Source organism: Corvus cornix, chromosome 11 (genome assembly GCF_000738735.6).
Source record: "Corvus cornix cornix isolate S_Up_H32 chromosome 11, ASM73873v5, whole genome shotgun sequence".
Lineage (NCBI taxonomy): Eukaryota > Metazoa > Chordata > Aves > Passeriformes > Corvidae > Corvus > Corvus cornix.
This window is the reverse complement of record NC_046341.1, coordinates 4,544,575-4,557,653: the sequence shown is the minus strand read 5'-3', so window position 1 is coordinate 4,557,653 and position 13,079 is coordinate 4,544,575. Positions and strand designations below refer to the sequence as shown.

General features: G+C 42.9%; 1 protein-coding gene across 1 annotated transcript in view; it reads left to right on the top strand.

Moving 5' to 3' along the window:
* The window catches only part of LOC104691822 (c-Maf inducing protein), a 131,944-nt gene that overhangs the window by 106,005 nt on the left and 12,860 nt on the right, over nt 1-13,079 (top strand). The window contains exons 9-14 of the mRNA XM_039558339.1: nt 253-357; nt 1,150-1,503; nt 9,007-9,072; nt 10,157-10,183; nt 10,633-10,681; nt 12,140-12,247. Coding sequence (XP_039414273.1) covers nt 253-357; nt 1,150-1,503; nt 9,007-9,072; nt 10,157-10,183; nt 10,633-10,681; nt 12,140-12,247 — 709 coding nt within the window. The remainder of the gene's footprint in view (nt 1-252; nt 358-1,149; nt 1,504-9,006; nt 9,073-10,156; nt 10,184-10,632; nt 10,682-12,139; nt 12,248-13,079) is intronic.

Genomic DNA, 13,079 nt, shown 5'->3' with positions numbered 1-13,079 from the left:
ACCTCATAGTGCTCACTCGTGTGAGATTTTGGGAGGACTTTAGGGATACCACGTCAATTAAATTGATGATTCGGCTTACCCTTGTTCCTAAATAGGGCCATTGGATTTACAGGGTTAAAATACCTCTCTGTTATGGCCCCTCTGAAGATCCCCCAAGGATGCACGTCCAGGTCTCACACCTTGTTCTGTCTGACTGGTTTTGCCCACAGAAATCTTCCTTGCAATGATATCATCTTGTTTTTTGTTTTTCAGCATGCATGGTCCAACGGGACAATGCCCACATCCCAGGGTCCTGCCAAATCTTGTAGCTGTCTGCTTAGCTGCCATTTATTCCTGTTACGAGGAATTTATCAACAGGTCAGTATGATTTCCCAGCTGACCACGTGTTACTCCCTTCCAAACCCACCGCGCTGCTCAACAAGATCAGTGTGAGATGGGTGTGCTAGAAAACCTGAAAGAAGCTGAACCTTCATTCCCTGGTACTCACCAAGGGAGTGAGCAAAGGCAGGGGTGAGACCTTGAAGAAGGGGTTGTGTGTAAAGCCCTGTGTATCTGCAGCTTTGAACCCGAGCTGCTTTCACAGCGCTGTCTCTGTTATTGTGGAAGATCTGATTCCTCACTTACCGCAAAATAGATGCCGCAGTTCTTGACGCATGAGCCAGTTTCCAGTAGACACCGAGGGTTCCCCTCTGCTGTGTTTCCTGTTTGTTTATGCCTATCTGACTTTCCTCACGGTAGAGCACGGACAGGGGCTGCTCAGTGTCCAACACAAATTCCAGACGCGAGGGCTGCAGACAAATGTCTGGGCATGTACTATAGCCAGATACATACTTGGGCATGGATTCTGTTACAGCTTTGCACAACTTGGACAGGAAAGTTCACCTTTAGTCTAAACTGGCCTGTCAATTAGAATAATGAAAAGCTCAAATCTTTGTAAAGTGGGGGCTGCAGAACAGTCCTATTGGAGCCTTTTAATGTTTTTAATTGATTTCAGTAATCCGATTACACAGGAGAAAGCCATCCAATGAGCTGGGGTGAAATGCAGTGGGAAATTGCAAAAAATTGTGGCTTCTCAGTGTTGCACTCTCTCTCCCGCTCTCTGCTGGTATGTCTGTCTACTGAGATGATTTGTTTATTTTTAAAATTCAGTCGGGACAATTCGCCAAGCCTGAAGGAAATTCGGAATGGCTGCCAGCAGCAGTGTGACCGAAAGCCCAATCTTCCCCTCCGCCTTCTTCACACAAGTCCTGACCTGGTCTCTCAAGAGGCCACCTTGACTGAATCCCGTCTCAAACCAGTTATTGTCACTTCCAACGAGATCCATGTGGAAGTGGAGCGCAACAACACAGCCAATCAGAAGATGACAGCCAGCGTTGGCAATGACAGCGAGCCCAACCTCATCGACTGCCTGATGGTCAGCCCTACCTGCAGCACCATGAGCATCGAGCTGAGTGCCCAGGCAGACAGGATCCTGGGCTGCTACGTGGAAATACTCAAGATGCTGTGAGTAACTATTTTGAGCAGCTTTTTGAGCAGTGTCACCTTAACAATGGAGGTGCTTTTCCCACAGGCCTGTTGTCTTCAACATCTGTGGCTAGCCAGCACATGGTTATAAATCTTAACTCCAGCTCTGGAGAGTCCAGCCTTTGAAAGAGGCATCTGGCACTGCCAAGATGTTCTAAAAATAGCATTAGGAAGATGAAAATGGAAAGCTTATTTGTACAGTGAGCCTCAGGCATTTTACAGAAGACAGGATGTTGGTGCCAGTGGTTTCTGTTTTTGTTCTTGCCCACCAAAAATAAATAAAAAACCCCATTTGTCTCCTCCAGGGCTCTTAAGATTGCCTGAGACAGAGCTAGAAAAGGCAGGTCTGCTAGGTTCAGTGCTTGTGCAGTGATAGGCAACACCACTGCCCTGACTTCAGCAGGAGTTGAATACGGTTCTTGTTGTTCACTCAGATGTTCTCCATTCATGTGCTTGTAGAAGTTTTATGACTTATTCAGATTTGCTTGTATTAGAGTGGGTCTCTGTTGTTCAGTTGCTTTGCTACAGTGGACCTGTACTAGGGAATGGATGTTCAAATAGTCTTTGCCACAAAATGATTGCAAGAGGATTCCTGGCAGGCAAATCTACTGAATATCTTAAACAGAAATTAAAGGAAAATGTTCTTAAGGAAAAGCTTGGTTTTCTCCGGATAAATAAATGAAAAGGAATAACAGAAAAGGTGGACTGCAGAATAGGAGCTTGTAATAGAAGTGCAGTAAAACAACTCTGTTGACTTTGACAGCTAGCTCTGGTACTGAGTTGCAGTATGTTTTATGGCAAACTGTTAAACTTCTACATTAATTAGTTTTAAACAGTGAAAAATCACAACCTGTGAGAATGCAGGGCAGCTCCTAAGGCAGAGCCATGGCTGTAGCTCCACTTGTTTGAGTTCCCTTCCATTCCTGTTCATCCCTTGATTTTTTGGGGCCTGAAGTCATAGTTGAATTTTTTAGAATCCAAGAAATGGTGGGTGAAATCTGGACTCTGCTGTAAACTGTGAGCATGCGCCTACACTGTAGACAAATGCACATGTGGGGTTGCCCTCTCAAGGAATTAAATGAGGTCAGACTGCTGTGATGGAGGATTTTGTGAAGGTTTTGTCCCACATTTTCATTTTTTTCGAAATACATAGTACAAATTTGCAGCTTCACTCTTCCACTCACTGCACAGCTGACTTGCAAATACTTAAGCACTCATTCAGAACTGGAGACAGGACGAGTGAATACAAGATACTGTTCCTATTAGATTTTTGAGCAGGAAGTTGCTGTGAAGGCTAATTTTATATATTTTTTTTCCCGTGTGGCCTAGGTTCTTCTGCCTTTAAAAATGTTTGCATTAAAAAAGCACAGCATCTGTGTTTGCTTCATCTGGGGGCTCCTAAGTCTCCACGCACCCAGATGCTACATTAAACACGTTGTGTATTTATTCCTGTCCCCTTGACTCTCCCTGTTTTCCATAAACACTGTGCACTCTCCCAGTCCTGATGCTGGTTTGGATGCTGACTCACTAAGCATTGACGGTTTTGATTTCATCATGCAGCTGACACACACTTTACAAGCAAATTCACGAACGGGCGTGTTATATGTCCCATATAATTTGCTACACAAAGAACTCATTTCACTCCCTACCTTAAAATAATCCATTTTTTGGATGTGTTTGTTCTATTTTTAAAAATCAAGCTGTTCAGCAGCAACAGTGAAAATGGGCATGGGTTATTGTCAGAGGTGTTGCGGGTGTGGGGCAGCTTTGGGCCCTTTTTGCGCTTGTACAGCGGGAGTTCTGAAAGGTGAAACCCACAGGATGTGCTCAGTGGGGGACCAGTGGTACCACAAACCTGGTGCAACTCTTCTCAGACTGCCCTGCCAGAGCCCACACCTGCTTGAGAAATCACAACCTGTGAGAATGTAGGGCAGCTCCTAAGGCAGAGCCATGGCTGTAGCTCCACTCATTTGAGTTCCCTTCCATTCCTGTTCATCCCTTGACTTTTTGGGGCCTGAAAGCAGTAATGCAGAACTGAGTTCTGCTCCTGATTCTGCCACTGGCTCACTAGGAGGTTTTAGATAAATCACTTATAAATGCCTCATTTTTCTTATTTGTAAAATATAGGTGAAGATTTTCAATGTTGTTTTTTTAAATGCTGAAACCAGTGATGGAAAAGCATTCCAGAAGGGCTTGTAGTTATTACCAAAAATACAAGATAATGCTGTTGTGATGCTGATTACTTTCATGCTCTAAGTCTCCTTGAACAAAGGGTTTCTGTTGCATGAAATACTATTACTGTACTTTGAAAATCTGAGAATACGAAGAAAGAGAGTTGAAGAACATGCCAGTAGGAAGAAAACATTAATTATAAAACAACTGCTATCCAGGAGCTGAGCTCTCAGCGGGCATTCACTAAAATAATGTTCTTATTAATAACAGTGGTAAGCCAAACATAAATAAGTTGCTTAGCATTGAGTTTGATTGTTCTTTTAGGTGTCTGACTCAGTATCATCATCAAAACAAGAGAGTCACCAGCGATGATATCTTTTTTACATAATTAACGTAGGGCAGCAGGGAGTAATTTATTTAGGCAGATTTTAATTATTGGAAGTCTGGCAAATAAGAATTCTCAACAGTAGCTTCAACAGAGTACGTTTCATTGTTCACCTAACTCTTACACAATGCTTACTTTTTGGGGAAAAACCTCACTTTTAATATTGATGAAGATGTTATTTAATAATCACTGTAATACTTCGCTTTTTGCACAGAATGCTAAAAGGGAAGTTTAGAAAGTTCATCTGTCGGGCTCTTCAAGCACCTAGAATATCTTTGACCCTTTTTCTAATGTAGTTGAGTAACAAAACACAACTATTGCATACTAAAGTAAAGCAGAAAATCATGATTTGAAAGATATTGGCAGATGACCCAAAGTCTGGACAGATTTTAAAGGAGGCCCAGTCTCTAGGGGAGCATAGTATTTTGGTCCTGTACTCAAAAGTGGATCAAACTTCTGTGTCAATATTCTGTAACTCATTCTGGACTCTGATAGTGTTACTGACACCAGCCAATGCCGCCTGAATGCTACAAGTTTTAAACTGGTGCGTAGAACATGCACTAAATTAATTGAAAAAATTTCCATTGATCATATTAAATGAGAAGCTCTGAGAACAGCTCAGCATTGCCCAGCTCCCACTTGCATGTTAATGTTTCCATGCTTTTGGGAATGTCATGTACAGTCAAACTTGTGCTTGCACAGGATAACCATGGTTAGAGAAAGTTGCAGTAGAAGGGGCTGTGTGTCTTCTCCTTGGGCTGGAGAGCTTCAAAGTCTCTGTTTTACCTGAAGGACCCCACTGGTTCCAGGGGTTGGGAAACACTTGAACTGTCTCTGCAGTGAAATCTGGGTGAACAAATAGCAAGGTCAGCTGGCTATGAGAACAGACCCCTCTTGGGGAAGCTGTGTTGGTGTTGTATCATAAGCTGTTACCCTTTGTCTGTGTTAGTTTTTGTTTCCATGGCTGCCTGTAGTGACAAGGGTCCATCCAGATGTCCAGACACTTGTACCCCTCTCTGGGGCCAGTGTCACAACCTGTTTTGGGCAACCTTGTGTTGCTGTTTCCTGATGCTTCCATGCCAACTGTGAGCAGTGGAGCCCATTTCTGTTCTCAGCAGTCAAGGCAGAACCTTTCTAGGGTCTTTCAATGGTTTTAAATTTTCTGCTTTTGAAAAAGCTGAACAAGCCCATCTCAAAAGAAGGCTGAGCATGAAAAAGCACCTCAGTGTTTTGCAGATAGGTTTGTGCCTTGTATTGACAAGGGGTCTGATGAGGCTTTTTCTCAGCCTGCCCTGGCACCCTGAGCTAAACCTTACATCATACAATTCAGGAAGTTGGACCTAGAGCAGGGAAAGAATGGATCCAGGTACATGTCTGGGGGGTTTGGTCATCTTATTATTATCTGGCAACAGAGGTTACCTTGTCAATCTGCTCAGTCTGGAGAACAAGCTGCTTCCAAGCAGTTGCTCTTGTCTCTTCATTATCCTCCAAAACCCAAGAACTTGGGGCTTCCAGTGTGTCAGGGATGAGAGCCATGGCTTTCCAAACACAAACACCCACTGGAGCTTCCCCTGGCTGCTCTGCATTCCCCAGTAGGTCAGTGGCATGCTCTGAATATCCCAAGTGGATTATCTTATGTCATGTTTATCGGGGTTGCCCTGGGCTGCTCGTATGTTTTGGATTGTTTGTGCCGCACATGACATGCAGGCAGGTTTTCATTTTGGTGAAAGGTGATCCCGGGGAAGGAAAATGTATTATGTTGGCAGGCCAGGAGCGATGATGGCCCAGAGGCAAAGTCACTGCAGTTGGGGATTATTTAATTAATATGGCTGTTCAGTGCTCTGGCCAATCCCCCAGGACAGGTTTCAGGGTGAGGGAGGCTGTGAGCAGTGGCAGGTGATGGCTCTGGCAGCTGTCACTGCTGGCTCCGTGACCCCCACGCGCTTCCCAGGACGCTGCAGGTCGGGCTGCAGCCTGGCTGCTGTGCTGCTCACCTAGAATTGCAAATCTTGCAAAAATCAGAGCCAGGCAGTCATTCTGCCCCTTTGTAAGGCCAGTGGTGGGATTTGAGCTGTGAGATGAGTGTTGAGCACCCTTTGAAGAGCTGGGAAGGGAGTTCGTCACAGGTGTTGTCCCGGGCTCTCCCTGTAGCTCTGTGCTCCCTCCTCCTCCTGGCCCAGCCTCTTTGTCTGGCTCGTTGCAGTGGTTGTTAACTGCAGCCAGAACTAATCCATCTCCCTTTCTTTCCCTGCTTCAAACACTTTTGTCTTGTGTTGGAGCTTTGAATGGACTGAGAAAAAAAAAAAGAAAAAAGCAACTGTCTGAAATGAAAGAAGAGTGCAGATGAGATGAGCACAGACAGAAGGAAAATGTTTTTGAAAAGGGAATAGGTGGGAGGAGGAGAAACACCGTAGGCTTTTAATAAGTAGTTTAGTTTTATTCTCGTGCTATGTTTGTTTCATGTTTCCTAGCTCAGATTGAAGGGATTATAGGCTGTACAGATTTTATGTTCAGGTCCCACTCATGTGACCAAATTTTATATATTTCATAGGAGAATTCTTTCTTTCTTTCTTCCTTCTCCTCCTGGGGAAGCAGACTGTGGTTTATTTTCACTGCCCTTTCACAGACCTGTCCTGCAGATGGAGGCTCCCCAGCTTCACGAAAAGTCAGAGTGTTACTGTCCCATTCTGTCTACAGTTTCACTTGGTCTTAGTCTATTACAAAACAGCTTTTTTCTTACTCTTGCAATTTCCTTTGAAGATCAGCCATGAAAAATTGATTGGTTCATATTATTAGTAATCACAACTCTCCAGATTGCTCAAGAAGGAACTTCAGTGGTTTAACACTTAGCCTGAGATGTCACTGGAGCTAAGCCTCAGAGTGGGTCTCAGCTTTTAAGCTTCTGTTAGAAAAGATTTGTAGGTGCTGTATCTCATGTGATATGAAGCACCTTTAACACCTCTGAATTTTCTAACTCAGCCTTTTGACTTTCAAGTCTTCTGTGCTCAAAAATCTGTTTTTAAAGTTGTTTGTATCTACCAATAAAAATGTGTTGTTTTTAGAAAAAAGCTAGGAATTTCCAAAGGGTATGTATATTTAAATAAAATAAAAGAAAATGTCTGGACTATGTTCTCACACCTGACAAATGTAGCAAGACTCAGGTTGTGTGGTGAGAGACCTGTGGCACTTCTCAGGGCTGCAGCTATAGATACGTTGCATCAGCTCTCTCCTACAGAGACCTGGTAGTTAAACAAGAGACTTTCAGCTGAACCTCTGAACACAGGTCAGAGCTCTGTGTCACCGACCCATTCAATGTGTCTGTTGGTCAGAAGCAACAAATAATCTTGCAGAGAGCTTTAATTAATCAAAGCTTTGTTGAAATAACCCAGAGAGCTCATCTTGGAGATGCTGTGTCAGAGGTTTCCTTGCCTTTTTTCAGTTTATATGACAAGCCCCATCCTCAGGTGTTTGATGGTATTCACTTCACACTGACTAAACGGAAAAACAACCCCTGTAATGAAGTCCTGCTTCATGTCTTGCTGTTCTGAAGCATTAAACAAATCTGATCATCTTCCTTATTTGCTCAGTGGCTAAGCAGGTGAGGGGCTTTTTGTCTCTGGAAAGAACCTTATGAATGTGTGATCACAAAGGGCTCTCTCTGACTGACTCATACTTGCTTCAGGTTTGTGAGACGCCCTTTGTCTCTGAGTTGCCCCTAGTTTAGACCTGAGAACAGAATTTTTGATGGAGGAGAAAATTAGGTTCACTGGCTTCTAGCACCACTGGCATGGGCAGGAGGTTTCTTTGTTGGATTACTGTAACTTCATATGTGCGGTTCTGGGTTTTAGTACACTAAACTGCTTTCAGGTCACAGCTTGCATGAGATACCACACACTTCTGTAACCTGAACTCCACACTGCTCTTGGGCAAGTGATAACTGCTTCCCTGGTTGATTTTTCATCACAATTCTTCATTCAAGTGAAACTTCTCTGCTTGTTGTTTCTTAAGAGAACACCGGTCGTGTTTAAATTTTCTTTCTGTGAACATGTCTTTGTGGCCTGTCCAACATCATGTTATTAGTTTATGGACATTTCTGGTTTATGTGGTTCAAAAGATGGATGAGACTTTTGGAAATGCTTCCATCTTCAATTTCTCTGGGCTAGAACTTTCCCTTTGCAAAACTGCATTCTTTTGGAACAGTTCCTGTGTATATGTTGTCTGTCTCTAATGCTATCAGTAGATACTGTCCATTCAAGAACATTACACTTCGTTCCTTCCCAATGACACACCACACTTTTATGCCAAGTTTCCAGTAAGCTGCAACCAATAATCTGGGTTTTAACACTGAAATCCAAAGGGTAGCAGCACTAAGAGGAGGTGGCAGGCTTTTCTACATTGTTTCTACAGACATACTCAGGTGTTCCAGCCCGTATGAGATTCACTTCTGTGTGTACTCGTTACTACTGAGAGCCAGGGTCTGGGCTTTGGCTGGTGGGTTCTGTGTCAGAAATGGATTGGGGGGTATCTTTGTTTTTACAAATGGGCTTATGTCCTATAGCAAAGAAAAAGTCCAATTAAATGCAGAGAAGAGTTGTAAATAGCAATGGCCTGGTAATTGCTCTACCAACTTAGATGAAAGTATTACTTAGTGGTGAAATGTCAACAGGTTTCATAAACAGCAAATGTCTTTAAGCTGACATAAAGAAGGCCTCTCTGGAGGTCACTGTAAATACCAGATTTATTGTGCCTCAATGGAGAATATGCTGAAAATGGAAAGGGAAATATCAGTGTAGATTTTGAGAGTGTTTCAGTAAACGAGAAAGGTTGTTGGTGCCCACAGTAAAAAGCTTTTAACTCCTTGAACTAACTGTTGGCAAACCATTTTTAAAACCTGGTAACCTATTAACAAAATGTTCATTTTGCAGGTCAGACTATGACGACTGGAGACCAGCCCTGGCCAGCTTGCTTCAACCTATCCCATTTCCCAAGGAGTAAGTTTGCACTGTCTTAGTATTTACTGGCTTATTCTTGTTACTGGCTTTTTTTATGGTGAAATACGCGTCAAGTAGAAAGCGGTGGTAATGGGAGCTTTGTGCCTCTAGTATTGATTTAGAAACTGAAGTTGATTTTGGCTGATGCAGAGGGATGTGAAGACCTCCCCATGTTTAACTTCCTTCCCCATTTCTCTCAGATGATCCCGAAGGGAAATATGGTTAACTAGAGACAGGCAGACAGGAAGGGAAGGAAAGCTGGTGAGGAGGAGAGCAAAGTGAGAGATTTAGTGGAGGAGGATGCTTTGCTGGCGTCACAGAGACTCCTGTCATTTGTGCTTTGCATTAAATGAAGAAGCTGCCCTACAGATCAGCTGAGCTCCCTCGGAAACCTGTTAATGAGCAGTGGTGTTTATAAAGTGCAGACCTCCACAGACAAAAATTACAACCTGTAATTGTACGATTTGCTGGCTTATCACATCCCCTAATGACCTGATGTCTTGAATCACAGAGGTCTAATCCTCCATGCCAGGTTACCTGGGCTACAGTGAGAGCTTGGAGATAGGTAACAGAGACATCATTACCTAAGTCAAACGTGAGTCTTGGGGGAGTTGTAAACCATACCATGATGCAAGGCACTTCACAAAATGACCATTAATTGCTTTACTGATCTATGATGCTAATTAGCTGCGACCATACCCTAATTGCATTGCAATTAAAGAATACACCTGGCTCTCAGAGGTAGCCAAAACTCTGTTTGTAATTACATAATGGTATTGTAAGTCTTTTACTTTCTTCTGACCCAAAGCTCCCACTGGCATTAGTCAGAGCCTTGTCTAAGACAGACTCAAGAAAAGTTACAAGATTTGTTCTAAGTAATTTTCCTCCCTAGGTTAATGAAAGAGGCTTTATCTGATTTTTTTGAAAGACTTTTTTTTTGGTCTTATGTGCTGCAGTTGCTTAGCAAGTCCTTTTATTATCTGGAAAGAACTGAAAAGTGCTTGTTTGGTTTTTGGGGTTTTTTTCCCCCTTTTTCCCTTCTCTCAAATCCTCATACTCTTCTGTTTTCTGTTTTAAATTTCAGGGCTCTTGCACATGAGAAATTCACAAAGTAAGTTTCTGGGGCTCCTTTGTTTTATTGAATAAATACTTGTACTAGTCAATAATAGCAGTGATGCATTATTCAGTATTGTGTTTCTAATGGCTTTTATCTGTGAAGGGCTGTAAGCATGTTCTGTTAGCAATAAAAAGTTTTCTTTGTAATTTACTGTGCTAGCAGGAGCCCAAGGACTAAAGCCACTGGGTGCTGATAGAATTTACAAAGGAGTTTGTCAGTACACATCTCTGAAACATTTTCTAGGCTATTGTGAGCTGACACTGTCCTTGGTAATTACTTTTAGGCATCATATTTCCTTCCCGTGGAAGGAGTTTAACTTGTTTCTCTCCAAAGTGCATGAATATATATAATGTTAGGTGTTATTCAAAAGAAATGTGACACTGGTGCAAATACTGCAACCAGCAACTGCTTATCCTTGTCCTTCTTACTCCTATTTTTTTCAGGGAGCTGAAATATGTGATTCAGAGATTTGCAGAAGACCCGAGGCAAGAAGTGAGTTTGTTGGCAATTTACACAGACTATTAATGGGAGGGATTGCAAATGCACTTGTTCAGATCTCTCCTTAAGTAGTTGGTTTCAAAACACGGTGTGGTTTTACTCTGCCTAAGTCTCTTAAGGAGTAGTGGCCACTCAGGGTGATTTATGTGTCAGGTTTATGTGTCATCACCTCCTTGTCTTGCATCAGTTGATGTCCTTGTTCTGCAGTAAACTGCAACCAGCAAGATTTTCCCATTCTGTGGGATCACTCAGAGCTTTTCATCTTCTGTACAAAAAAAAAGGGAAGCAAAATCCACGGATCCACGCAGCTTACAAAATAACAGGTTTTATGTGGCTGTGTTTCAGCTATGTTGTGTGCAAATGACCGTAATTCTTGTGAATTGGCAGCAGAAAGGGGTGTGGGTGGGAGGTGTGTTACTGGGGTGAGAGTGTTGCTGCAGCCCCGTGGTGGCTGCTGCTTCGGAGCTGCACTCAGAGCCTGCTCAGCATCATCAGCTTTGGCTGAGTCAGAGGGAACCTCTAATCCACAGTGATTCTTGCTTTTGGCATAAAGGCAAGAAAGCTCCCTCAAACTGTGGGTGAAGCTGTATCACTGCCCAGAACTCCTGGTTTCCATGGGTTTAGCTCTTGTGAGCACTAGTTACCCTTGTCAGATGAGACCTTCTTGTCCTAGAATGGCACCAGGATTTCATCTGTCACTAGTGTTCTGTGCTCAAAGGAAAGGATTTACCTCCCCCACACACACCCCTCAAAAATTGAAGTGGAACATCTGTTTCTTCAAGTGAAGGAAAAAAAGAAAAGGAAAAAAAATAAAGCTTAATTATGACTTCTCTATTAAATTGTGGGACTAAATATAGTAATCTCTACAGTGGGCCAAATTTAGACTAATGGTTGCTCACTGGTGCCAGTTCTCCAGTGCAGCTTCCGTGTTATATATCCCTGTTGAGTTTTCCCTGTTGATTTCCTTCACCCTGACTCTGGTCAAATTTTATTAGAGAAGGAGTAATAAGAATTTTTAATGATTGGAATGAACAAGCCATCAGCCACTGCATTTGGTATGCAGATCACATCAGATGTATAGACACACATGCTGGGAGGATGGGGGGAAAATGACAGAAACTCAGAAATTTGTGGGGGTTTTTTGTTTGGGTTTTTTGTGGTGTTTTTTTTCCCAAGTGAAAGGAGCTGTTCTAGATTAGAGCCGTTTTGTATTTGGTTTGTGTAAAGGGAATGAAAAGGGCCATGCAATTCGTGATGATGCAGCTTCCCTCCTCGGTTATACTGACAAAATGGATTCTGGGAGTGGAGACTGGCCTGCAGCTCTGTAGATTGGAATATTAACCATGAAATTTCCAGCAGTGCCTGGTTTTGCAGTTACTTTTGGCCTGGTGTGGGAGACTGGTGGTTATTGGCAGGAAGTGTAACCTTCCCAATGTGTTCACTTCTTGGCAGGTCCACTCGTGTTTGCTGAGTGTGAGGGCTGGCAAAGACGGCTGGTTCCAGCTCTACAGCCCTGGGGGAGTGGCCTGTGACGATGATGGAGAGCTCTTTGCCAGTATGGTATGTGTCTGCAGTAATGGGAGTTTAGAAACCTCTTTGCAGTAAGTAGCTAATGCCTAGTTGGCAGTAACAAGATTTACTTGCTTTTGTCAAAAAATAAATTATCAAAATCGTGATTCTGTAAACCATGAGCATTCACCAGAAAATCCAGATCTTTCTGTCACCAAATCCATCGGCCTCCCTTGCAGTCACAGTTTGGTTAGCACGTTACTGTTCTCTTTTTGAACCTTGGCATGTTTTCTCGCTGGTAGTGCAATGCACAAACCATGCCTGTGCATATGAATGTATTTTTGTATTTATAAATACATGTGTTTGTGTGTCTGTATCAAAAAACTCTCAGGGAGCATGCAATACTGGGAGACAGGGGAGACAGGCTGTTCTGTACATGCACACCTATAGTTTGTGTTTATAGGCTAGCCTGGAATTTGAAACCAAGTTACATTGACTTAATCAAAGGATGGATGGATAGATATAAAAAGGTGTTATCAGTGTCTCTGCCCAATTACATTGTTGTGAGGAGGTGTAATTAGAAACCAGCATTCCATTTCCAGCAGTTATTTCTTTTGTAACTCTGAGAAGGGCTAGACAGAAAATAACAGGTTTTAATCAGTGATGTGATTTAAGCACTGTCTTCCTGTGCAACCTGGGTCAAGTCACGTAGGTCTCTCTCTGTATTGTTTCTCCATATACCAAGTAAGATGGAAATGAAATTACTGCCTTTCCCTGCTAAGGGGGAAAACATTTGTTGAAGTTGGCTGTTGGGCACACAATGAGGTGTCTTCCAGGGGGATCCACACTTTGTGCATCTCCCTCATGCTGCACATTTTGGGAC